The sequence below is a fragment of the Denticeps clupeoides genome, chromosome 4 (assembly GCF_900700375.1).
Source record: "Denticeps clupeoides chromosome 4, fDenClu1.1, whole genome shotgun sequence".
Taxonomy (NCBI): domain Eukaryota; kingdom Metazoa; phylum Chordata; class Actinopteri; order Clupeiformes; family Denticipitidae; genus Denticeps; species Denticeps clupeoides.
In genome coordinates, this window is record NC_041710.1 from 12388671 (window position 1) to 12415535 (window position 26865).

General features: G+C 43.1%; 3 protein-coding genes across 14 annotated transcripts in view; 2 read left to right on the forward strand and 1 right to left on the reverse strand.

Moving 5' to 3' along the window:
• Positions 1-13403, forward strand: part of LOC114788011 (receptor-type tyrosine-protein phosphatase mu) — a 166949-nt gene extending 153546 nt beyond the window's left edge. For all 12 annotated transcript variants that reach the window (XM_028976076.1, XM_028976079.1, XM_028976080.1 and 9 more), the window contains 10 exons: positions 4055-4171; positions 4506-4660; positions 5824-5959; positions 7494-7643; positions 7901-8074; positions 8597-8728; positions 9941-10066; positions 11268-11431; positions 12068-12203; positions 12492-13403. In XM_028976076.1, the coding sequence (XP_028831909.1) occupies positions 4055-4171; positions 4506-4660; positions 5824-5959; positions 7494-7643; positions 7901-8074; positions 8597-8728; positions 9941-10066; positions 11268-11431; positions 12068-12203; positions 12492-12545 (1344 nt within the window). In that variant the 3' untranslated portion in view covers positions 12546-13403. The remainder of the gene's footprint in view (positions 1-4054; positions 4172-4505; positions 4661-5823; positions 5960-7493; positions 7644-7900; positions 8075-8596; positions 8729-9940; positions 10067-11267; positions 11432-12067; positions 12204-12491) is intronic.
• Positions 13404-15380: 1977 nt separating this feature from the next.
• LOC114788829 (zinc finger protein 500-like) lies at positions 15381-18059 on the reverse strand. Its single transcript, XM_028977751.1, has 2 exons — positions 17655-18059; positions 15381-17132 (listed from the first exon to the last, which is right to left on the reverse strand). Exons 1-2 carry the CDS (start codon positions 17920-17922, stop codon positions 16195-16197), a joined length of 1206 nt encoding a protein of 401 aa, XP_028833584.1. The 5' UTR covers positions 17923-18059; the 3' UTR covers positions 15381-16194.
• A 2410-nt stretch (positions 18060-20469) lies between these two features.
• cactin lies at positions 20470-26852 on the forward strand. The gene is made up of 10 exons (XM_028977724.1): positions 20470-20741; positions 21141-21753; positions 21832-21927; positions 22250-22395; positions 22813-22975; positions 23122-23236; positions 23326-23518; positions 24188-24307; positions 24975-25351; positions 25936-26852. The coding sequence occupies exons 1-10, from the start codon at positions 20503-20505 to the stop codon at positions 26424-26426; spliced, it is 2553 nt and encodes an 850-aa protein (XP_028833557.1). The 5' UTR covers positions 20470-20502; the 3' UTR covers positions 26427-26852.
• Positions 26853-26865: the final 13 nt, after the last annotated feature.

Sequence of the window (26865 nt, forward strand, 5' to 3'; positions counted from 1 at the left end):
ACTGAAGATGTTCTGAGCTGGCAGTACCTGCAAAAAGTACACAGTGTGGCCTATTCTCTAAAAACATCCCTTAATTCATGGGCTCCCATCTGAAACGTAATATGATGTCCTTTCTTGGTGTAAGTGAGAAATCTGGTTGTCGCACTGGAGCTAAAAAATCTGCAAACGTTTCTATTTAGAATTCTTTAACAATTACCATTCTTTTAGGGATGTGCTATGAATGAATTATGGAGAAGTAATGACTGCTGTATGGATAGGGGTTTATTTTGGCACTCATCATAGCATCCAGATTACAGATTAACCTCCTGGAATCACCGAGCAGATGTTGTGGGTGAAGTTTATTTGTTGTTGTTGTTATTGGTGGTTATGTGACTGTCAGTCAGTGTTAGAGCGAGGTCAACAGTCTCATCCAGTGCACCATTTGCCAACACGGCTCTGTAGTGAGCTGAGGAAGACAGGCCAGTGTTCTTCACGTTCCTCTAAGCGTCGTATTAAATAAATACATTAAGGAGGAGTGCGACTCTAATTGCTTCGTTATGTGAACGTTGGTAGCACAATCCCCCCTGATTAGAACCTGCACTGACGCAATGTGAAATATCTGCTCTGCAGTGTTCATAAATGTCAACTCTCTCTCACATTTTTACACACTCCACTCTGAAAAACACACACACACAGATATTTCACATAAGTATGCAAAAACTTCCCCTCTCCAACTGTCCAGATGTGGTGGGCTTTCCACTTTGTACCCCTCCGCCAGTCTGCTATATGATCCTTAGCGAATGGTAACGTGTGCCGTTGCTTTCGGCGGCACTCTGCCCACAGAGGGGCGATAAAACCGTTGCTGCGTGTCGTGGCGCGCCATCTGCTGCCATCTTCTCTGATGAACTCTGGGAATTCTCGGGCATGTGATCTAACCCCCTGCCGGAAGCAGCGGAGCGGGTCTCCGGGCCGTAACGAATGAGAGACGCGTGCACTGACAGGTACATATGCTGGAGATCCGGCGTGATGGAGGAGCGTGCCGCCGTGTGTTTGTGCATCTGCGCCTGTGTGTATCAATCCATCCCCAACGTAATTACGAGATCCTGTTCCCCTAGAGCCCACCACCGATCTTAACTGATGAAATAATATAATGACTCTGGCTGAACAGAGTCCCGCTGGAGATCCCAGCCCCACCATCTTCGCCGAGGATTACTCATCGCAAGAGTCGCCGAGAGACCACCAGTTCTCGTCTTTTATAGCAGAGTGTCACTCGATACGGGAATCTAATTTCAATCCTAATGACTGCACCAATCCCAGCAAGAAAATTGAATCTCGCCGCTTGGCGCGTCTCTTCTAAAAATGTGTTGGGCCATAATATGTTTCTGTGCTGACGTTGGTGACATGTTCCTGCCAATCCCTCATGCTGGAGAGTTAATTATCCAGCCTGCACAACCCCGTCCTCCGTGTGTCGCCACGTTAAGAGCTGGACTCCAGACTATGCTTTAGTTGACAGTGAAGGGCCCTTTGGATACAAGATCTGTAATGATCCTCATTTTTTTTTTTTTTTATCTCACTACTGATGAAATTTCATGGTCTCTGTGTCGTCATTTAAAGTGAAGTGATTGTCACAGCAGCACAGCACACGGTGCACACAGTGAAATTTGTCCCGGGGAGCAGTATGGGACGGTGCTTTTGCTCAGTGGCACCTTGGCGGATCGGGATTCGAATCGGCAACCTTCTGATTACGGGGCTGCTTCCTTAACCACTAGGCCACCACTGCCCCATTTCAGTTGTCACTTACTGGGACAAGAAGGTATAATCTCTTAACCACAAAGCCTCCTGAGATGGGTTATAAACAGATTATAATGTTGTACCTTTAAAAATATAGTCAAATACTTGACATTGACAATCAGACTTGAACCATGCTCTTCTGTAATATTAGCAGGAGGTTTAGTAGTACAGTTACATCAAAATCACACTGAGATTAATGCATTTCACTTTTAGGTTTGCCCAATGAATATCACATCAAAACAGGATTCTGAAAAATGAAGTATAATCTCTTTAATCTAGTTTTAATCTTGTTTTCACTCCGAACAGTCCGTTTAGATAACTCCCTGATGCGCACACTGAGGATTTAAGTCTTCTTGCTGATAGAAGTTGCTTCTATGAAAAAGAATGAAGAAGCTCTCGTCGCACACTTTTGCACTCAGTTTGGCAGCTTTTAAGGTTGACTCAACACTGAACCAGTCAAGCCCGAGGTCTCATTTATATCTCAGCCATGTGAGAATGTGAGAAAATGCCCCAGAAGATACAATAAATACAAAGGCAATAAAAGCTGTCAGAGGGTGGTAGCAGCCTAGTGGGTAACACACTTGCCTATGAACCAGAAAACCCAGGTTCAAACCCCACTTACTAGCATTGTGTCCCTGAGCAAGACACTTAACCCTAAGTTGCTCCAGGGGGGACTGTCCCTGTAACTACTGAATGTAAATCGCTCTGGATAAAGGCGTCTGATAAATGCTGTAAATTTAAATGTCAAATTAATGCATTAATCACATGATTTTAAAAAAATTAATTAGCACTATTAGCACAGCTGCAATTTGTTTACGTCATGTGTGGGTCTGACCTCTAACATGGATTTGAAATTAACCCTAGCTAGAGACAATCCCTACAGATGGAGATGGACAGTGCAGGAGGTTTTGGGCCAATTCAGATGGAGACACATACCTGTCAGTTAATAAGAAAATGGTAACTAATGATTAATCATGATTTAAGACTAAAGTTTGCTCTAATGCATATTTGAAACTAAAACAGAGTGTGGGAAAGATTTTCAGATACGGACTATAATAAAAATAAAATAAAAATGGACTAACACAAAAAATGCACACATGTATGCTTTACATATGCCAAATATAGACTTCTTAAAATAAACAGCGTGAAAGGGGAGCTCTGACCTCATAACATGTGGTAGTGTTTACATTTACATTTACAGCATTTATCAGACGCCCTTATCCAGAGCGACTTACAATCAGTAGTTACAGGGACAGTCTCCCTGGAGCAACTTAGTGTTAAGTGTCTTGCTCAGGGACACAATGGTAGTTTTTTTTTGCTCCGCCCTGTCTACGAGGCGCCGAACTCTGCAGACATCAGTGCGCAAGACAGACTGAGTATGTTCGCTGCATTCCACGCTCAACTAAAGTTTTTAAATAATCAAATGTCTTCACGTCGCACTAAACAACGAATCAATTATGACATTTGTTGCCGACTCTTTTAGTAATCAATTTATATATTTAATTGATGTGTTCTTGCAGCCCTAGTAGAGATTGTCTCTGTCTAGGAATTTTTTCATCTGTTCCATAGGTCAGACCCACGCACTTTAATGCTGACAGCCCTAATATATTTATGTATACACACAAATTCTTTTGTATCTTCAAAGAGCCTTGGTACATCTTTGTGTTTTATATATGGTGTAACTTTATGTTGTAATATACTGCAAGTGGAAAGGGGAGCCATAAATATGCATAGCTCCCTAATCAACGTCGAGTCAGGGTGCCAGTATGAGGTGCATTTGTTTCCTTCAAAAGCCTAGATCTGCACATTCGGACACACGACCCATTTATCAGGACACTGTCGTTTAAAACTGTTCTGCATGAAACATAAAGCAGATCGGTTGCAGGAAGACCTGCCCATTAGGATGGTGATTTGTGTCGTTTTATGATGGGTGAAATCGTAAGTAAATCATCTTCCTGCTGATTGAGATTCTGGGTGGAATGTGGAGAAAAATATTCTCCTGTTGGAAAGTCAATGAGCTGTCTTCTTTAAGAGGTTATGATTTGGGAGATTTTTTTTTTTGCCTCGAGCCATGAAGTCTGAATCAGAATGAAACTGTATGGTAACACAGTGAGCAATAGTTATAAACATCACTCTTAAAATCACAGCTCTGTAAACTTCTGAACCCTTAGTTTTGAAAATTACAAGGTATTTGCCATGGTTTAACCATGTTACTGCTCTTTTCAGCTTCCTTCTTGTGGAAGGTTTTGAATTGTGTGAACTCTTGTGCTCTTTCACCCTGCAGGTGAAGTGCTGTAAGTACTGGCCCGATGACACCGAGATCTACAGGGACGTAAAGGTGACTCTGATCGAGACTGAGCTCCTATCTGAATACGTAATCAGAACATTCGCTGTGGAGAAGGTGAGCTGTACAGACATGAAAAACAAATTTCCCTGCAGTTTTTACTGTCTTTATTGCATTATGAGTGCATCCATAAAACATTATAAATGATTCTGTTTATACACACTCAGTGATGTTGAAAGAACATTCCAGAATGCTCACAAACTAAAAACAGATTAATTTAGTTGTATAACTGCTAATTTACTTTTTTACTGTTTTTAAAATAAAATAAGAACACATACTGACTAAGATATTCAACAAGTTAAAATTATAAATTATGAATAAAATAATAAATTAATATGTTCTTGATTAATAAATTGATTTATTTGTGTTGTGATGTTTCATGTGCTGATAGAGAGGAGCTCATGAGATTCGAGAGATTCGTCAGTTTCATTTCACTGGCTGGCCAGATCATGGAGTCCCTTACCATGCCACAGGGCTGCTGGGCTTCGTCCGTAGAGTGAAGGCCAAAAGTCCTGCCAATGCTGGACCCATCGTGGTGCACTGCAGGTACTGAACTCTCTGGTCCTAACTGAAGTCCCAGAACTGATGCTCTATACACATGATCATATACATTTTTAATTATGAAGCAACTAACCAAACCTGTATGCCAATGGGTGTAGTCAGTGGCCTCAGATCCGTTACTATAGTTACAATTTTAATGAGACTGAGAATCATGTCTGCTAATACACACTCTGGGTTGCAGTATAGTCTGTTTAAAGATCAAAGTTCTTATTTAATATAGTGCTAATGATGAAATGTTGTATCATGCATTAGAAACTTAATTCTAGATACTTAAATTTTAGACTTAATTCTAGAGAATTCCTCACAAAGTTCCCCTCCAACCCCAACAAGCTAGCAGTAAAATACCACTTTATGTTTATATGCCCTACAGCTACACTGATTTCAGATATTTTAATCCCGATGATGCCACCATCAAAAAAATTAAACATTGCATTACATAAACATGCACCATTACTTGTAATGAAGTTTGATATCCTCATCAATGTAAGGGCTTTAAAAGATTAATGTTACATCAATACAAAGTGAGTATTATATTCAGAATCAAAATAATTAATTTAGAAACAGTGTTACAACTTTTGGTGCTTTTATATATTACACAGATGTGCTACTGATATGATGTAATCATATGTGAAATATTATCATGATATATGTTGTTATTTAAGCCTTGTTTATGTTAAAGCTTTAGGTAAAGATAATGTCTAAATAATAGGTCAGGTAATGTCATAGGAATGAAGTGGATTATCCATAAAAATGCCTTTCCTGCTATTTTTCTGAAGCAAAGGCTCTATGTTACTGGCTTTCTTACTTTTTTTAATTGAAAGCTTCTGTAATAGGTTTGTGGTGGGAAGTGTCCAGCTTGTTCCTATTCTTTTCTCAGTTTGTCCATGTTTGATGCAATGTAAAAATGTTAAAAATCCCATTGCAGAAGGAACATAGATATTATTTTAAGGAATTCAACTACTTGAATTGAAACTGAAAATTAGTAAATTAAGGTGTCAAAAGAAATTAAAAAATAATAAAATAAATTATATGTTGACTACATAACACTCCATACAATGTAAGGTTATTGATATATGAAGAAAGCCAGAGTGAAGTGAAATGGGTCCTGTCATATTTTTGGTCTATAATTCTGATTGGTCTGTCTGCAGTGCTGGGGCAGGAAGAACGGGCTGTTTCATCGTGATTGACATCATGCTGGACATGGCGGAAAGGGAGGGTGTGGTTGATATCTACAACTGTGTGAGAGAGCTGCGCTCACGTCGAGTCAACATGGTGCAAACCGAGGTATTCACACATCCATAAAGACACACACTCACACATTGTAAATTGTCCGAGGACAGAAGGAGCAGAAGGAGTGTAAATGAAAAACTGGGTTGTCTCTTTTGTTGTCAGTAGTGTAAATTTGAATCCGATGAACAGCCAAACTTCACGCCAACATAGACATTATGACCGTGTCGATACTTGTGCTGCAACATGACTGCTGCGGTTGTCAGCTGGTTTATGAGTCTTGTAACACAAACATCCTCTCTCATGGGTGACTCAACAGTCCTCACACCAGCACACGAGTGCATATAAAGACTTTAAGACCCAGTGAATGAGCTGATAAATGACGGAGGTGGCGAGTGCAATTTTTTAGGCCCATAGACAGCCCCACGCTGTGCGGGGATGAGGAGACCCCCTTTCTCATCTGCTCACACACCATCTGGAATGCTGTGGGCGTCTCGCTCAACGCACCATTTCCCTGTAATTCCTTTTAAATCACAAGCGTCATTGGATTTAATGGCCAGAATGTTTCATAGGTGACGTGATGATCGGGATCGGACCAACTAAGTCCAAGCGCTGTTCTGAATCACTCCCCTGAACTTCAGTGACCTTCAAAGTGTGTGTGTGTGTGTGTGTGTGTGTGTGTGTGTGCATTTATTTGCCTTGCAGGTGTTTGGCTGTGTTGGCAGTGACTCGGCCCCCCTGTGGGTGCTGATTACTTTTGCATGGGATGCCGTCCTGTGTGAGGAAATTATAGGTTAACATCAGCAGCAATTTGTTTCTGTAAATGCAATGGCAGGTGATTCCTCATTTGGAAGAAGTAGAAACTGCTAGGGAAGGAGTTTTTTGCAAGCTTGTTTTTGATTTGTTTTTATCCCTGCATGATGGATAGTATATTGCAATTTCAGAGGAAGCATAAAAGTGCAAGAAGAAAAAATATACACATAAAGATCATTAGATGGCATCACCCAGCCTAATTATAGAAGCACTGACCCCTGTGGTAATTTCGTCAGTCATGACAGCAAAATATCCTCTCAAAATGTCACTTCAGAAATCATTTCCATTAAGCTGTGAACCTTTTCCCATTCTGGATGAGTGAACTGGACCTGAGGGAGCGTCTTCTACCACCCACCGCCCTTCTGTCACATCAAAGAAAAATCTCAATGATTTGGGTTATTGAGATTATTAGCAGTCCGACGACACGCTCAGCATGCCGTGCTCAGCGATTTGATGTTGCAGTTTTATGAAATCATAAGATATGCAAGGTCTCTGACTTGAGGCTGGTGGAACTGGAAGATCTTTTAAGTTGATTGGAGAAGGAAAATCATTCCAGAAAGAGTCCAGAGGTGACCGACACTATCGGCATGTCCTTATGAAAGTTCACTGGAACATTCATGATGTCAAAATGCAACGAGAAAATCACTTTGTGACACCCACACACATTTCATGTAATGGCTTGTAATTCAAATACAGCTTGTTAATGTGATAGGTAAGTCTGTAAGGTAAGCGGTGGATACTGTGCCAGTTTTCACTGAACTCTTCTGCTCAATCTCAGGAGCAGTATGTCTTCATTCATGATGCCATCCTGGAGGCATGTCTCTGCGGTGATACCAGTATACCAGCCAATCAGCTGCGCTCTGTCTACTATGAGATGAACCGATTGGATCCTCAGACCAACTCCAGTCAGATCAAAGAGGAGTTCAGAGTAAGAGCCTATTAGGGATACATGCTTAAAAATTATAGAGATTGATGTTTACGTCCATTTTACAAAAATCCATCTCTACTATTTTATAGGGTTAGACAAGTGTTCCCAAACTATATTTGAAAATCTGTTAGAACAGATTTAATTACCGTAATGTTACTGGACAAACCTGCATTCATCTTCAGAATCTTTCAACAGGGAATCTCTTCTTCCACATGTTGTGCAGTTTGGGGTGTGTTAACTCCTTATATGTTCTGTAGACCCTGAACATGGTGACACCTACCCTGCGTGTAGAGGACTGCAGTATCGCTCTACTCCCAAGGAATCACGAGAAGAACCGCTGCATGGATGTTCTCCCACCCGACAGATGCCTGCCTTTCCTCATCACTATTGATGGCGAGAGCAGCAATTACATCAATGCTGCGCTTATGGATGTAAGTGTGTGGGTATGATGTGTGTGTGTGTGTGTGTGTGTGTGTGTGTGTGTGTGTGTGTGTGTGCATGCATACTCCTACAGTGTTACAAATATGTAAAAGCCAATGTCTATCTCTTTCAGCTCTGTTGTACTTGTGTTCTGCTTATTGAAGGATAAAGGTCATAATGTCACATTTCTGTGCATCTAGGATACTGAGGCACAACATTATGGGTTACCTTGGGCATAAATCTGAAGTGTTTCCCAGCGAGGGCTACTAATTTTGCCAATTCTGAAGTGCTTTTTGTTCAATCCATTTTATTATATATGAGCACTACAGGCTATTATTATTACATAATTTATATGCTGGTAGTCTGGCAGGTGAGACATGGAGAGTTGATTTGTTGTATGACTAATATGCTGTGATTTTGTGCAGTGTTGCATTATTGCTTGAATTTTTTTTAATTTCAATAGGAATTAATTTGAAATTGACCTTGCCTTCTCTGTCTGCTTGTTCTTTTGTTCGATGTCTGTTTCCTAATAGAGCTACAAGCAGCCATCTGCATTTATTGTTACCCAGCATCCTTTGCCAAACACGGTGAAAGACTTCTGGAGGCTAGTTTTAGACTACCACTGTACCTCCATTGTCATGCTGAACGACGTGGACCCTGCTCAGGTGAGTTCTTTCGTGTATATTTGTGTGTACATGTCTGTTTATAGGTACACGTATATATCTCAACGCATCGCAAGTGCAAAGTGCAGCAGAGAATCAGATGTGTTGCTGCTAAAAGCTCTGTTGCGCGTTAGAGCTTTCAGGGCAACATCCGAACTCCGGCTGGGGCCAGCGAGCGGTTCTACGGTTTGTGTATTGAAGGAGTTGATGTAAATGCATGTGAGGGTGAGTGTGCATATGCATGTAATACATTAGAATTGCGGAGGCCTCAGGTCCTTGATCCAGCAACTCTGTACACACACACACAGGCACACTCACACACTCGTGCTGCTTCCCCAGTTACTCTCTTTCATTCAATATTCTCACTGTAGCTAGAGAGACCAGGGGTTCCATTCCCGTTTCTTTGTCTCAGACGCACACACATTTTGCTTTGCATCTGATGAGTCCTTGGGATTTTTCTGTTGTTACATCTTCAGTTAGATGTGTGCTGTGTGCACTTTTGTTAGCAAAATATATATGCTTTATATATTATACCCTCATTGTGCTGTGTGTCAGTGTTTCTGATCAGTGGAACCATGTGGGCCACATGTAGAACCATAAAACAGAATGTATTGTGCACAGCAATGTGTGGAAAGCATGTTCTTATTTAGCATCACTGAGCTCTTCTGTCCCTGCTCAACATGTGCAAGCTGAATACAGTAGATCCCTGAACAGAATCTCTTCCTCCTTTACTCACCTTTGATCTCATATTCTTTTACAAAAGACAACACAATGATGTTCCTGTTATGAATTAAAAGCAGCCACATTTCCCAGAAATATATTTTTTATTTCTTTCAAGGATCAAATGGAAAGAAGCCTTTAATAGATAAATGAATGAGAAGATGACTTGATGGGGCCCTTGAGGTTGAGCGATGACTGCAGTCTGGAGTTCTCTCTTTGATACACAAAGCTTTAATCAGTTAATATTTAATGCTGTGTTCATCGTAGGATTCGTTTTTTTTTATACAGTGCTTGAGCTTAGCATTTATAATCCTTTTGTTTGAGCCCCATGTTTGGGTTAAAAACAAGAGTGCTCTGCATATTTAACTTGATCTGAGAGAATTCGTTGAAATCTGTAGCTGTCCATTTGCCATTATTGTTATTGCAAACCTCTCATGTTTTCCTGTGTGTGTGTGTGTGTGTGTGTGTGTGTGTGTGTGTTTTTGTGCGTATCAGCTGTGTCCCCAGTATTGGCCAGAGAACGGAGTCCATCGCCATGGGCCTCTCCAAGTGGAGTTTGTGTCTGCTGACTTGGAGGAAGACATAATTAGCAGAATATTCCGGATTTATAATGCAGCTCGGGTACGAATGATAACATGCTTTGTAGGGATTTTTTTTCAGCCTCCCTGTCAGTTACACACACACAAACATTGTGACATGTGCATCTTCCTCACCTGCTGTCACCTAATCTCCTTAGTGCCACAATCCGCCATGGCAACAAAAGCTAGCAAATGACCGGTCCCAGGACACGGAATGAACACTTCTCATTCCAGCACCGCACCCTGTTACCCCTCCACCTTTTACTGCATATTCACTCAAACTGGTCATACCCCAGTGGTTAACACTGGTATATGAACCAAAATGCAACAGGTTTAACCCTTATTTTCTACCACTGTGTCACCAAGCAAGACATTTAACCCTGAGTGTCTCCAGGGGGACTGTCCCTGTAAGTACTAATTTCAAAGGTCCCCTGACATTAAATTATTTTTATTAGTGGTCCCCTATTACTGTATCTAATCCCACTATGAGATTTCCCATTTCGGTCTGTGTTGCTTTAAATGAGGAGGAGAGCAGTGAGCTGACATTCATGGAAATTACATCATCAACACTAATTCACCAACCACAAAGTTTGGCGCAAACAGAAAGTCGCGTAGTAAAATTTGCGTAAAAAAATTAACTCACTGTTTTTTCTGTCTCACGTGATGGAACTAAAAAAATACATTCGTGCTCATTTTTACATCCAATCACCGAGTAACTGCATTGCTTCGCATGTTTGGTAGTCATGACTTTAGGGGAGGGCTGGGAAATTCTCTGGGGGGACAACATTTACAGAACTTATCATACGCCCTTATTCAGAGCGACTTACAATCAGTAGTTACAGGGACAGTCCCTCTGGACACACTCAGGGTTAAGTGTCTTGCTCAGGGACACAATGGTAGTAAGTGGGATTTGAACCTGGGTCTTCTGGTTCATAGGCGAGTGTGTTACCCACTAGGCTACTTCCACCCCATGATTCAAAGCATGAGAAACGGGAGGTAAGCTTTCCCATTATGATGACATAAGGGAATAAATTCCAGATCTGACCGTCTGAGCTGCAGCTCTCTGAACAGTGAAGCAGAATGGCCAAAGTGCTCTTTATACATATTCACGTCACTCGATGTGAACTTAGTGACATACTCCATGTACAGCATCTATTATAGCACCATGAAAATCAGGCCATTTCTATTCAGGCTGTTTTTCCTTGACTGTGTTTAAATTGTACTTATCTGCCTTTGTGTGACAGCCTCAGGACGGCTACCGTATGGTGCAACAGTTTCAGTTTCTGGGCTGGCCCATGTACCGCGACACGCCTGTTTCCAAGCGCTCCTTCCTCAAACTCATCCACCAGGTGGACAAATGGCAGGAGGAATACGATGGAGGAGATGGACGCACTGTTGTGCACTGCCTGTAAGAGCTACAGATTCACATACTCACTCTCTTTTTCACTTTTACACAACGTTTCAGGCTGCTGTTTTAAAAAAATGAGGTGAACTTTAGAACACAGGGCAGGCCTGAGTTCAGATTCTTGCTTGAAACCATTGAACAAGCTACCCAGGTGAACCAGTCTGTTTCAGCTTAGCTCTAATAGGAGCTCCTGGTACCCAAAACTCATTTATCTCTTTTTTTATTTGCAAGAAGGGTCTAGTGTAGTGATGTCCAACCTGGTCATCACCAGATCTCATTAATGAGTTTAGTTCCTAAACAAAGAACGGCACCCACCAGAGCAATGTACACTCATTGAGCAGAGATAGAACAGAAGGAGTCCTGAATGACCTAAGTTGGACACCGCTGGTTTCGTTTCAAATCTTTAAATGAAAGGTGAAACATCACCCCCTACAGGAATGTAGAGCTCATAACACCACAGTAGATTCACACAAAAACATCATAGAAGATTAGACAGGACTGGACAAGTAGCAGCTACTTCGAATGGACACAGAAATCCATACTATTCTGAAATGCTGACAAGGTGAATGTATAGGGTGTGTCCAAATACCATGTACCATGCAGTCTTACTTTAGGTGATTCTACACTCCACTCTCCTAGGAACGGTGGTGGCCGCAGCGGGACATTTTGCGCAATCAGCATTGTGAGTGAGATGCTCCGCCACCAGCGGTCTGTCGATGTGTTCAACGCCGTCAAGACGCTCCGCAACAACAAGCCCAACATGGTTGATCTACTGGTACAGATTTCAGCCTTTACTAGGCAGTAGATACTCATGTAACTGAAACTCACTGTAACATAGTAAAAACCAATAGCCATGATTATTTGAAACATGATTATTTAAAATAATTACTTATTGACCTTTGAATAATTTACTGAACAGCACTCTAAAGATAAAGAATACTAGACAGTAAACCCAGCATGCTACAAAGAACTTCTTTCTTTTTCAGTAGATAGATTAACTGACTGATAGATCTCTGAAAATGTCATATTTGTGAAATATAATCTTTTCTTCTGTCTTTAACAGGACCAGTACAAGTTCTGCTATGAGGTGGCATTGGAATATTTGAACTCGGGCTAATTTCCCAGGGCCTTGAGAATAATTTTCACCTGGACTGCAGACTGGATATTCACTAAAAGCTATGAGAGAAAGTGTAGACGTGTGTGTGTGTGTGTGTGTGTGTGTGTGTGTGTGTGTGTGTGTGAAGTTCACTCTTCTCACAGAAGTGTTTGTACAGTGTGTATAATTCAGTGATTATACATCGTCTGATCTGTCCATCTACCCGGTCCCGGCTTGCTGGATCTCTGGAGCAGAAGCACAGCGCCAGTGGGCAGACAGACACAATTCCTGGTGCATTTTTTTTAAGTTCCTGAGCCCAAAGTCTTCATCGCCTTCATCCTCAATGGACAGTCAGTTCCTGGCCTAAGCTTTGAGTGAAACTTTGATGTACATTTTACCGTGACGTGTACCCCCCTTTTTTGACTTCATGCTGTGTAAGGGACATCCCACAATTCTGCAGAGGTCACTGAACCTAAGCAAATTTGGTGGCAGTAATATCAGTCATAATTTCGTATTTTCTTATAAAAATTAAAGAGCCTTAATGTTATATTGTGTTTTAAAGGTGGAAGGGTGAAAAAGGCAATGGACACCGGTGCTCCTGTGTGTCACATTAAAAGGTTCCCAAAGCTTCTCTCTTTTTTATCCCATTTATTAACATTATCCTGTTAATATGTAAATATGTCAGACCTAGCAAAGTTATTTATTCATTTGTGTGTGTGTGTGTGTGTGTATGTGTGAGAGAGTGAGAGACAAAAGTGACAATCATGTGTTTATTATGGGATTATTAATTAGATTGCCCAGATGATATTGTCTGCTTTTTGTTCATCATGCTTGAAAAAAAAGTGTTCATGATTAAATATATAAATATATAAGTGTTAACGCGTAGTTGTGTTTTCTGTTCAGCAACACTTTCTTTTTCCTGAGTAAGTTTAAAGTAAGGTGTGAGGCTGCTGCTGCTGCGGGGATGTCCGCCAGAGGGCGCCCTCATCATTTGCTGTGCCTGTATAATCAGCGTTGTGTGAGCAGGGGCGTGTCCGCAGGGGTGGCAGGCATAAACATTTAATTAGAATCCACAAGGAAACAGGAGCCAAATAACTGAAATATGAGGGAAAACACACTGATAATACAACTTACCACACTCACCACCCAGCTGGAGCACCTGGGACTCTGCTCATCTCTGTCAGTGGATCTCCAACATCCTAACCGGGAGACCACAGGCAGTAAGGATGGGCGGACATGTCTCAGCCTCCATCACTCTCAGCAGTGGAACCACCCAGGGCTGTGTTTTGAGCCCCCTGCTGTACTCCCTGTACACATACGACTGTACGACCACTACTAACTCCACCACCACCATCAAGTTTGCTGACGACACCATTGTGGTGGGCCTGATCTCTGACAACGACGAGACAGCCTACCTGGAGGAGGTTGGAAATCTGGTGAACTGGTGCCAGAGGAACAATCTCCACCTGAACGTCAGCAAGACAAAGGAGTTAATAGTGGACTTCGGTACCAAGCAGGAGAGGAACTACCCAGACCCCTTTCATAAACTGGAGCCCAGTGGAGAGAGTGGACAGCTTCAGATACCTCGGTGTTCACATCAAGCAGGATCTGTCATGGTCCTGGCACATCAACACCGTGGTGAAAAAGGCCGGCAGCGTCTCTACCACCTCAGACGCCTGAGAGACTTCAGACTGCCCTCCAAGGTGCTCAGGAACTTCTACTCCTGCACCATAGAGAGCATCCTGACAGGAGACATCTCAACCTGGTTCAGGAACAGCACCATGCAGGACAGGCAAGCCTTACAGAGGGCGGTTCGATCAGCCGGACGCATCATCCGTACCAAGCTCCCTGACCTTCAATCCATCTAAAGCAAACTGTGCTGTACCAGGACCAGGAAGATAGTGAAGGACCTCAGCCACCCCAACAATGGACTCTTCTCTCTGCTGCGATCAGGGAAGCGCTTCCACTCCCTGAAGTCCAACACAGAGAGAATGAGGAGGAGCTTCTTCCCGCAGGCTATCCGAGCCCTCAACAACCACAGTACATAGAACTCCAATACACTCCAGCACCTTCAGTACCTTCTGGACTCAATACCCCCAGAATCTTGCACAACTTCACTTTATACATTTGCACACCTTCACCCTACCTGTTACACACATTTTATTTTTAAAAACATACATTTGTAATATTTGGTTGTTTGCAATATTTGTATATTGGTTCCACTTGAATACTTGCAATATTTGCAATATTGAGGTCAATAGCAGTTGCAAAAGCATTTCACTGCATATCATACCATGTATGACTGTGTACGTGACAAATAAAGTTTGAATTCATACCAATAAGCCCCAACATGAACTACTTGGAATAATGAGAGAACGGCACGAGGATTAAGCGGCCACCAGGGGGCCCAACAGCGCCTGAAAACAAAAATAAAATAATACTAGCTAGTCACGATAATGGAAAGTCACTTTACCTGCTGGTGTGGCCTGTGCTGAGCAAACATCTACATTATAGCCATATTACACTGAAATTACCTTTATCAACTCAAAATCATTTTATTGACCGTGGCAGTTTTATATTGATATAAGCCGTTTTATTTCTATAAGAACAAAACTCAACTATAGAAAAAGTGTGAAATGCGATCAGTATTAGGGGTGGGAATGTTACCTCACGATAAGACACATACCACAATACATGGATCACGATATAATTATATCACGTTATGTTGCAGTACTGTACATACTGCGGATATACTGTAGCTCACTGGAAACGTGAAAAACGGAGCTGAAATGCATGATGCTGTGTACAATCTGGATGAATAACATTACATGAATAATTCAGCCAATAAAACATAACTAAGAATTTCATTTTAACTTTATTGTCTTCGCATTTTAACACACTGAATTAGTGGACACCAAAAAATGTTAAATGCAAATGCAATAAAATGCATATGATTGAAAGTAAGATTTTTAAGCGCCCAGTCAGTTATCTAAGGCTGGTGTGGTACATGTAGAGGACATTCCCCCCCCCAGATCCAGCTGCATAGAGCTCGCCTCGCCTTTACCACGCGAGAGTTTATACACTGCAGTGTGTAAAATGGGTGAAAAACATCCTACTGCCCTTTTCATATTTGTGCAAACACGGTCAGTCTCTGGTGTTGGAGGTCTTGAAATTGAACGCCTGTTGGCTGAGGTCCCTGAAATCCACTGGATGGTGGTGCAGGCTGCAGAACAGACACTCTGGTTCACTTCAACATAACAAAAAAAAATCCACGACACATCATCACTGGACTCGAAGTGATCAACCACAAACCCTCACAGAAGCTTCACCTTTAAGCATCTAATCCCACCTTTCGGACGGAAAGTTTTCAAGTTTAGACAACAGTACAATAGTACTGCTGGATCCAATTTGACAAAAATTGGCAGCACATAATTTTTGATTTACTTAAACTTTGCTTTTACTAACTAAAAAAAACGAACTTACAATTGTAGTTGTAAATACAACGTACAATTACATATATTAACATATATTAAAAGAGTGTTAAAAGGGTTAAAAAGTGGCAGACCCTCCCTCAGGTTTGCTTCAGGCCACGTCCCCACAATGGAAAGGCACAGCCAGCGAGGGGCGCTCTGGAGCCGTGTCCACGTCCAGCAGTTCGGCAGCTCTGCATCTACGAGACCTTTAGCTGGGGTCCATCAGGAGGGTTCCTGGCCCGGTGGAAGCGCTCGTGTCTCAGGCAGTTGTCCTGCCTGTTGAACCTCTTGCCGCAGAGCCGACACCCAAACGGCCTCTCCCCGGTGTGGACGCTCTGGTGCGTCTTGAGCCGCGTTTTCTGGGTGAAGCGCTTGCCGCACTCCACGCACCGGTAAGGCTTCACGCCGGAGTGCACGTGCTGGTGCGCCTCCAGCTGGCAGAAGCGGGGGTAGCTCTTCCCGCAGACAGGGCAGGCGAAGACGCGATGATGGGCGCCGCCGGCTCTGCGGTGGATTGCAACCGGCATCCTGGGCCTCACAATAACATGGCGGCCGGGAGGGAGAGCGGCCAGGCCGGACACCTGAGAGTGGCCGGTCTGCTGCGTGAGTGCGGGGTGCAGCTGGGTGCGGGTGGGGAGAGGTGTCCCACCCGCCATCATTCCTACGATCGTCGGCGAGTGTGTAAGTGCTGGTGGAACGACATTCTCTGAACTGGACAGACACACGCTCTCACACTCTTCTTTCACCGGGACAGAAGTGAACTGGTCAGGGCGGGGCTCGTCCATCCCAGCAGTGGCGGGGAGCGCCTCCTCCTGCAGGGGGAACATCTGGGAGCTGTTCTGTGTGCTGTAGGTACTGTCCACATCTGGCACATCGGACCAAAAGGCCTCATCTTGTTTTTCAGCTCCATTCTCGGGCTGTACGGCGAAACGACATCCAGCCGCATAACCACACCCGGCCTCCAAGTACGCGTCCTCCACCTCATTCTTCAGATCCAGCTGCACAGAGCTCGCCTCGTCTTTACCACGTCCAGGTGGGACTGTGAGGGTTTCTTGTGTCCCCTCATTCTTGAATGCTGATCCTTGTGAACGAGTTGAGCTCACATGTGACTGACATTTGAACGATGGGTGCAGTCCTGCAGAAGATAGAAACCAACCAGACACCATAAACATCCATATACAGCTAGTCTACTTACATACATTATTCATCAGTGGACATTTCGTGCGGTAGACCGTCTCATCAACTGGGTTCACCTGCTAATATGAGCTGGTTTCATTTTGGACACACTGGCAAGGGAATGCAGTCACTGAGCATTCAGTATATAATTTGAAATCAGCTCATTATAGGAATTTATGAAGAAGTGATTTATTTACACAAACAAATGATGCTTTGTTGATGCCCGAGATACTCCAGTATATACAGACAGTATTTGGGGTTTCATCTTTTAAGCCCCTAATGAGATTACTAATTGGGCGGTGGGTCCCAAAAACCCCGACACACTCAGGCGAAATGTTCAACATGAAAGCAAACAAAAAGGTTGTAAATCTGACACTGATCACTACTGTACAGAACCTCCCGAACCTATAAAGTCTCGCAGATGCACCGCACGGAGCCTGCTACCGTGTGTTCGGTGCGTGACGAAGTCTCGCGAGAATACCTTTTCTCACGCCACAATCCACCTGTACCGCTACCGAGATCCTCTCGGGCAGGAGGCAGTGGGCGCTTCTCTGCGCGGTCTTCAGCTCCGTCTCGGTGGCGTGCAGGCGCCTCCTCAGCGCCTCGATCTCCTGCTCCCTCCGCCGCACCTCCAGCCGCAGCACGACGCGCTCCTCCTCCACCAGCTGGCTGATTCCTGCCACCGCCGCCTTCGCCAAGTCGTCCATCACCGCGGCCACTTGGCGCTGGAGAGTTGTGCAGTTGGACATGTTTCTCTGAGACGCGCTTGGTTTCGAATGCGGGACCGGAATGGGGGGCAAATCCGACACATTAGATCTGATATGATCTGGAAATATGAATCGTCTGGTTACACTGGTTTGATGTGCGCGCTGCGTCCACTTCCTGCTTGTTGTGAAAATGAGATTTTGAAGGCGCGCCGTCGCCCCCTACCGATGTGGCAGGGATCTGCAGCGCTGCAGTAACGAGCGGAACGCCTCATCTTCGTCATGATGCACAATACTATATATACACACACACACATACAGTACAGGCCAAAAGTTTGGACACACCTTCTCATTCAATGTGTTTTCTTTATTTTCATGACCATTTACATTGGTAGATACTCACTGAAGGCATCAAAACTATGATTGAACACATGTGGAGTTATGTACTTAACAAAAAGTGGAGACCTGGCCTCCACAGTCACCGGACCTGAACCCACTCGAGATGGTTTGTGGTGAGCTGGACCGCGCATATATATATATATATATATATATATTAAGAAATTATCAAATACATATAAAATTACAGGTACATTCCTACATTTCCTGTGGAATACAAAAATCAATAACCAATGATACAGTTTATCTGCCTAACCATAGTTTCTACATTAGTGTTATGGTATAACCTAATGGCTGCTTGATGGCTTTACTTGTATTTGTGTGGACTCATAACTGAAGGGTTGCCGGTTGAAATCCAGAACCATCAAGGTGCCACTGAGCAGAATGTTCATGGCTGCCCACTGCTCACCAATGGTGATGGGTTGAAAGCACAGGACACATTTCACAATGACAGTAACTTCACTTTCACGAATGTGTCAATATAAGTGTTTCCTGATTCTTGACAAGACATTTAAAAGATGTTTAAATAACATATGTTTAAACAACATAGATGTTGTTTTATAGGCATTTCATTTTCGGTGTCCCATGAATTCAAACTTGTACAAACTCAAATCATAAAGCATATTTTATACAGACAATGAACAATGTCCACAAAAATGGTAACATAATGCAACTCAGAAAATTGGTACAAAAGTGTGATCCTTAAGTTTCTGAAAACGCTTGCCATTTCACGAGTTGCCCCTCCCAATAGATATTTAATCTTCATAATTAATAATAATTTCTAAACCTGAGAAATGCCGTGTGAGCGTATGAACTTGTTCAAATGCATGTGTCTCATGTTCGTATTTGTATCAAAAATTTACCCTCTGTATGACGTACAATCAATTCTTTAAAAAAACATAATGTACAATACTTTTACTCCTTTGTTTTATGGTTATTTCATTAGCACGACCAGGTACAGACATACTTGGCTTGTCAATGCGCAGTCGTCTCATGTGCCTTTTACAGCCAATCAATCCACCATGTAACACATCGGTGTCAAACTCGCGATCATTTAATACAGATCTATTATAATGGCCCGGTCATGGCTCTGGAGAAAAGAGTTGCATTTTACACTATAATACACAGTCTATCATCTGTGTTATTGAGGCAGATTTTCTGAATGGAAATGATGTGTGTACGATAATTGTAAACTGCTGGTACGATATATTTAGGATCTGGCAACAGTGGCCCTGGGTGAGCAGTGGGGAGCCATGACAGGCGCCCGGGGAGCAGTGTGTGGGGACGGTGCTTTGCTCAGTGGCACCTTGGCGGCTCGGGATTTGATCTGTTTATATGTATATACACACTAAACTAGACTAACTAAAAAAAAAAAACAAAAAACTTAAATACTGTACCGGTTATGCTCAATAGGAGAAAAGTAGAACTTTTCTGTACAGTGAATAGGACATAGCTGAACAACATCATGTAGGATCCTCGTGAGTGAAAATGTTGGATATATCAAGACAAGACAAACGTGCAGGAATGTTTAAAAAAAAGAGCATAGATGTGCAAAAATCAGGTGCATAAGGCTGGAAGTGTATTGTTGTTGAGTTTATCTGTGAAGTGAAATTTAGCGTGTCACCCACTGCACACAGTAACATGCGATCTCTGCTTTTAAACCATCCCCTGAGGGAGCAGCGGGCAGCCATTTCACAATAATGAGCTGTATATCAAAATGTGTTCAATTATTTCACAGCGATGAAAGAATCTTGGTGGAACATGTGAGCATTTATCTGAAATAAAAAAGACGGCCGCTTTAAAGAATAATTAAAAAAAACATTATATAGATTAACATGTCTTGAAACCAATTATATTAACTTAAACAACTTTTCAATACTTCTCACCCCAGTGTACATGACTTTCAGGACTAACTGGTGCAGGTTGTTTATTTGGAAAAGAAGGGATTGCGTCATATCCCGACGCCGACCATGAAGATAAGACCCCAGACAGGACGACTTATCTCTGCCTGTTTAAAAACAATTCAGCTAACGTTCTCTAAAGCAATGTTTAAGTTAACATGATAAATAAATTGGCATATATTATGACGCAACTGTATTTTTTAGTGTTTATATATAATAAGTAATAAAAATTGTAGAAAAAAAAACAAAACTGTAAGCATCAAAATATTTGGACTACAAAGTTCTGCGACGATGCACGAGTAGGACCCTGATACGTCGCGATTGAGCCATGGACATGAAGAAACAGAGGAGATCTCGCTCCAGGAGTAGTTCCGAATCCACGTCTCGGTCGCGGTCAAGAGAACGAAAAAAGACCCACGCGAGGAATTCGCCATCTCCCGGAGACAGGTCCAGACGAAGCCGCTCCGCTGTGAAGAGCAGGCGGGCCGCGCCAGAGAGCGCGGGTTCCCGCAGCAGTAGCAGCAGCGCGGAGCGCATCGCCGCCGTCCGGAGACGCAGGCCTGGCAGGTAAAGGACGAACTAAATACTAAATTTCAATATAATTTTTGCCATTTTCTGTTCAAATGTGTATGTATATGACAAACGATCACACATTTCAACACGTATATTTAACAAAATATACAACTGAATAAATATCAAATATGTATGATTTATATAGATGCTAAGAAAGAGTATTTATCAGACACCCTTACCTAGAGCGACTTACAATCAGTAGTGACAGAGACAGTCCCCCTGAGACACTCAGGCTTAAGTGTCTTGCTCAGGGACACAATGGTAGTAAGTGGGATTTGAACCTGGGTCTTCTGGTTCTATTTGTAAAGACTAATGTAAGACTAATATAAACTAATGTAGACTAATGTAAAAGTCAGAGACGTCTATTCAGTGTTGTGTTCTTTTTCCCCTTAGCTCTGAATCAGATGACAGGAATAAAAAGAGGAGTAGCAAGAAGAAAACTAGTAAAAGAGATGGGAAAGAAGGCAGGAGGCACAGGGGTCGAAGCCTCTCCAAGTCCGGGTCAGATTCAAGCCCGGATCGCAGGCGGCAGCGGGAGGACATGAGCCCTGTGAGAGACAGGTGGCGACGGAGGAGCTTAGATAGAGAATGCAGAAGTCCCAGCAGAGAGCGGCACAGGAGAAGGAGTGAGGAGAGAAGAAGTCGGAGGAGTGAGGAGCGGGATAATGACAGGGAGAGGAGCCGAGAAAGACACAGGACAAGTCGAGAGAATGAACGGCGAGGGAATCGCTCGGTGTCTGTATCAACCGAGTCCTCGTCCCAGTCTGAGACTGAGAGCAAACACCAGGACCAGAAAACTGAGAAGGAACAGGGCAAGAAGCAGAAGGAGCTGATGAAAGCCCTGGAGATGCCTGAGGAAAAGAGGGCAAGGAGATTGGCGAAGAAAGAAGCCAAAGAAAGGAAGAAGAGGGAGAAGATGGGCTGGAGTGAGGAGTATATGGGCTACACAAATGCAGACAACCCGTTTGGAGACAACAACCTGTTGGGAACGTTCAAATGGCAGAAAGTAAGTAAGAATGTTCTTGAGAAGGATCGTGCTTGTCATAGTCTGCAGAGACTAATTTGATTTTATTAAATCTGTCAGGCACTGGAGCAAAAGGGCATTGGGCACTTGGGGGAGAAAGATCTGAAAGAAAGAAACAAACGTATCCAGGAGGAAAACCGCAGAGAACTGCAGAAGGTCAGTGTGTACGTTAACATGGAAGCTTTGACAACGTATGGTTCTTTTTTTTTTTTTTTTTGATGATTGCCACATTGCTGTACTGCTAATTATGGATCAAATGAGAAATAGCTTGTACCTTGAGAGATCTGGTTTAAAAGCATTATAACAGTTGGTTATGGTAGATTAATAGAGGTGTTATAAAGCAATATGTCAGTGTATCATGATTCGAACCTTCAGGTGGAAAATCTCAGGGATAAAAACAAGTTCATGAATACAATTTAAAAAAAAAAAAATATATATATAGATCCGGTCAGCTGTTGCTTGTGTTTGTTGCTCTCAGGTGAAGCAGCTGAGGTTGGAACGTGAGCGAGAGAAGGGCATGCGAGAGCAGGAACTGGAGATGCTGCAGAGAGAGAAGGAGGCGGAATATTTCAAGACATGGGCTGAACAGGAGGACAATTTTCACCTGCATCAGGCCAAACTGCGGTGAGCGACCCCAGGGGCGGGGCTGGCTGTGTTTGTTGGTGTGGTGTTTACCTGCTAAACCTTAAGCTTTATCTGCTGCACCCAACATGAGAGAAGGGTTACAAAATGCTTGCTTTGCAGTTGTGTCATCTTGAAACCCCTTTTTGGTGCTCTGCCCATGCCAGCGGGGTGGCATACCTATCTCACAAACATATACCATGCGTATCATATTTGAGACATGCCATATGTCAAATCCTGCTGAATGTGTCTGGAAGACCTGACAGAAATATTTCTAAATATTTCTCGGAGGCAACAATGCAATAAGTGCAATAATTATAAAGCCTGTTAAATGGCGGTTCACTGTAATAATGAGATTCCTTTATGGAGACATCAGCTTGATGGCATCTTGTCAATCTTCTTTATTCTGTGCCAATTCAGTTCTAAGATCCGTATCAGGGATGGAAGAGCAAAGCCCATTGACCTTCTGGCTAAATACATCAGTGCTGAAGATGACGACCTGGCGGTGGAAATGCATGAACCCTACACCTTCCTCAATGGCCTCACAGTCACAGATATGGATGACTTGCTGGAAGACATTAAGGTATGAGTCCTGTGGTTTCTAATCATGCATGGGCCTGTTGTCTAGACTTACCTTAGTCAGAAGAGTACCTACTTGGTAGTGAACAGAAAAAGTGTGTACTCCTCAAAATAACTGTGCTTTAAGAATGTCTGTATGTGTGTCCAAAGGTCTACATGGAACTAGAGCAGGGGAAGAATGTTGACTTTTGGAGGGACATGACCACCATCACTGAAGATGAGATAAATAAACTCAGAAAACTGGAGGCTTCTGGGAAGGGGCCAGGTACCAGCAGCATCTACGCCTTGTATCTTAATTTTTGGCTGGAGTGCTGAATGATGCGAGTAAAATGTACTGTGCCTCCTTTAATCCAGGGGACCGCCGCGAAGGCATCAACACGTCAGTCAGCACCGACGTCCAGACGGTGTTCAGGGGCAAGACCTACAGTCAGCTGCAGGCCCTCCACCTGAACATTGAGAACAAGATCCAGCTGGGTGGCTCCAACCTGGACATTGGCTACTGGGAGAGCCTCCTGCAGCAGGTGCGGGTGTACATGGCTCGAGCCAGGTGAGCAGCGTGGAGCACCTCCCACTTATCTCCACCAGTCTTTAACACATACCGTTACAAACTAGGGCTGGTTCATAACTTCACCAAGGCACATGAGAATTTGGCCTGTTTATTATGGTTCAGTGTGAATTGTTAAAAGAATAATTAGTCGCTGGCCATTTTATTAGAAACACCTTCCAGCTTCTGCTACTATGCACTTTGTCAAGTCAACTTCATTGCCTGGCACTTCCTTCTGATCAAAGCCACATTTTTGACCATTCTGGACAACAATGATCTCAGTGCTCTGTTGATTTGTCAGTAAGCATGCCATGGAGCAGTACTGATTTGCTTTTTACATTCAGCAGTCTTGCTAAATGTGGTCCGCCACCTCAAAAAGTTATCTGGAGAGAAATTTTACTTTCTATTTGAATTACAATTAGTTTAGCATCCTTTTACAGTTCTTGCAATTCTGTGTCTTGCTGATGAGGGTGTTTCACACGTCTTTTCACACACTGTGAATCCCCAAAGCTTCGCAGTCTTGTCTCTGAGCTGGTATGTGGTTACATGACAATAAAGTTCACTTTGACACTTTGAAATGAGCATTGTCAGCACACCTGAGCCATTTTGCGTTTGTTTGTGAGGATATGGTACAATTCGCCCTGATTCGCCCCTGTCTTGTTTCACCCGCAGACTGAGAGAGCGACACCAGGAGGTGCTGAGGCAGAAGCTGTATAAGCTCAAACAGGAGCAGGGGGTTGAGAGTGAGCCTCTGTTCCCAATCATCAAAGAGGAACAGGACGATGAGCCAGTGTGAGTTACCCCTCCAACGCCGTCCCTTTATACTTCTTAAATAACAATGAAATGTGACTCTTACTTGTTACATTATTCATGTTTCAGACCTTCTGGCCTGTAAACATTTAAACATCAGAGTACACTGGTATCATTTTTTTACTGTACAAATTTGCCTAAAAAAGCTCTTGACAGCAATGTTATGCAGTAGTGTTCAGCCTGTCAAAAAATAAGTTTCACCAACTTTGTCACTGAATTGGTTCCCCTTACCCTTATGAAATGGTAATGGAATCTATGAAGTGAAACACTGGTAACCCTGGTAATAATGGTGAAATGACTCTTTCACACATCTATTTGTATTAAAGGGATAAAAACATGTCTGGCTGATGGGTCATATTCATCCTAAAGAATTCTCTTAATAGGAGTTTTTACACTTTACTCTGCACTGTGCTGATGCATGCTGGGGATAGGGCTCTCAGTCAGAAGAAGTTACATTTTCCTTCAGGACTAAGCTGATTCAGGATGTATGCTTTTGCATAAATTAGTGATCTTAATAATTTTTTTGGAATAAAGTAATGCATCAAAACTTTCCCCAAGGTTGGCAGTTTTAAACTTTCACAATGATGTGTTAAATAGTTTTTGCAGTAATCTGATTTGCTTTTTACTTTCATGTTCATTTCATTTGCAGGAATCTAGAGGAGGAGCAGGCAGGGCCTTCCACCAGCTCCCAGTTGAAGAGCTTACACTCACCAGAGGACACAGAAAGAAGGAAGGGCCAAAAACAATCTAAAGGAAATGAAGCTGTAGAGGAGGGGGGCGAGGGTGGTTCATCCGCAGCAAAGGAAGGAGATGCTGAGGGAGAGGGAGATGAAGAGAAGGGTGGAGCGACTGAGTCTGTTCTGACTGAGGAAGATCTGATCCAGCAGAGCCAGGCAGAGTATGACTCTGGGCGCTACAGCCCCACCCTCATGCAGCCCTCTGAGCTGCCGCTCGACTCCCACGTCATTGAGGTGGAGGAGGACCTACAGCGACTGCAGCTCGCTCGCCGACAGCTCCAGGTCACAGGTGTGTGTTGCTTTGTGTACAGATACATACACGTTGTGAGGCTTGTTCTTTATCAGGCCCAGTCTTCCCTGGGAAATTGTGCACGTCGTGTGTTGGCTTTCTGAGATTGAGGTGCTTCTAGGAATGCAGTTACAGGAACTTGCCACCGGGGGATCTCCCCTGAGGACCTGTTTCTGGCTGCATTCACATGTAACATTTGCCGATGGTGCTTCTTAGTGCTGCAGCTAACACTTCATTTAGTTGTGAATTAATCAATTTTATTAGTCAACATACATTACATATAAATAACTTGAATCTTGAAATTTACCTTGCTAGGTGAATTGCATTCATCTTAAGCATTAAAACAAACATATAAAAAAATATATATTGTCATTTTGTGATAATGACCACATGCTACTGTTCTTGCTCAGTCAACATAATATTAAATCAATGGTAGGCCGTAGTCCTAAAGTAGAAACCTTAATTAGTCGCCCAAATCGTTTGATCGTTTCTGTGCTGCAGACATGTTGCCAGTCCATTTAGGAACTGTGAAATAGTTCCTCCAGTTGAACACTTTTTAACCAGATCTCTTGTCGGTTCCCCAGGTGATGCTAGTGAAAGTGCAGAGGATGCATTTGTGCGACGTGCCAAGGAGGGCATGGGTGGTGACGAGGCTCAGTTCAGCGTTGAACTTCCCCTTACGGGCAAGATGTACCTTTGGGCTGATAAGTACCGGCCGCGCAAACCACGCTTCTTCAACCGCGTGCACACTGGCTTTGAGTGGAACAAATACAACCAAACCCATTATGACTTTGACAACCCGCCCCCCAAGATTGTACAGGGCTACAAGTTCAATATCTTCTACCCCGACCTGATTGACAAGCGTTCCACACCGCAGTACTTCCTGGAGCCCTGCCCTGACAACAAGGACTTTGGGGTTTTGCGTTTCCATGCTGGACCGCCCTATGAGGACATCGCCTTCAAGATCGTCAACAGGGAGTGGGAGTACTCCCATCGGCATGGCTTCCGCTGCCAGTTTGCCAATGGTATTTTCCAGCTGTGGTTCCACTTTAAGAGGTACCGCTACAGGAGGTAGTCTGGACCAGGAGCTGGGTTCCAGTGGACTCTTCATTTCTGTAGGAGATGAGTTGGCTCATGTTCAAGGTTTGTTTGTGTCTCCTCCCAATGAGCCTGAAGGCCTGTCAGGGCAAATCATTTAATGCTTTTAATTGTGTATCTTGCCAATACTAGAGCTGATGTCGTACTTTTTTTTTTTTTTTTTTTTAAACCAAAACATCAAATTCAAATGGGACCTTTTGAGATCTTTAGAGTGATACCCTTAATAAGCATTCTTGATTAGGTCAGAGACAGTCCCGTCTTTTGTAGTGTGAAAAGGTTTTTCTTGGAAAAGCTGTTTTTGTTGGAAGTTTAAATGAAATTAAACATCAGAATGTCAATCTGTACATTTTTTTACCTTTTATGTATTTTTGAGAATGTTATTAAAGATGTTTGTGAAGCTTTGGGGTTTTTTTTTC

Bases quoted from the DNA above. Each gene is read 5' to 3' on its own strand.
- LOC114788829 (XM_028977751.1), bottom strand. From the start codon at position 17,922: ATGTCCAACTGCACAACTCTCCAGCGCCAAGTGGCCGCGGTGATGGAC. The intron at 17,133-17,654 runs GTATTCTCGCGA...TATCTTCTGCAG, and splicing joins GGATTGTGGCGTGAGAAAAG to GACTGCACCCATCGTTCAAA.
- cactin (XM_028977724.1), top strand. From the start codon at position 20,503: ATGGACATGAAGAAACAGAGGAGATCTCGCTCCAGGAGTAGTTCCGAA. The intron at 23,519-24,187 runs GTGAGCAGCGTG...TTTCACCCGCAG, and splicing joins GTGTACATGGCTCGAGCCAG to ACTGAGAGAGCGACACCAGG. The intron at 24,308-24,974 runs GTGAGTTACCCC...TTTCATTTGCAG, and splicing joins GAACAGGACGATGAGCCAGT to GAATCTAGAGGAGGAGCAGG.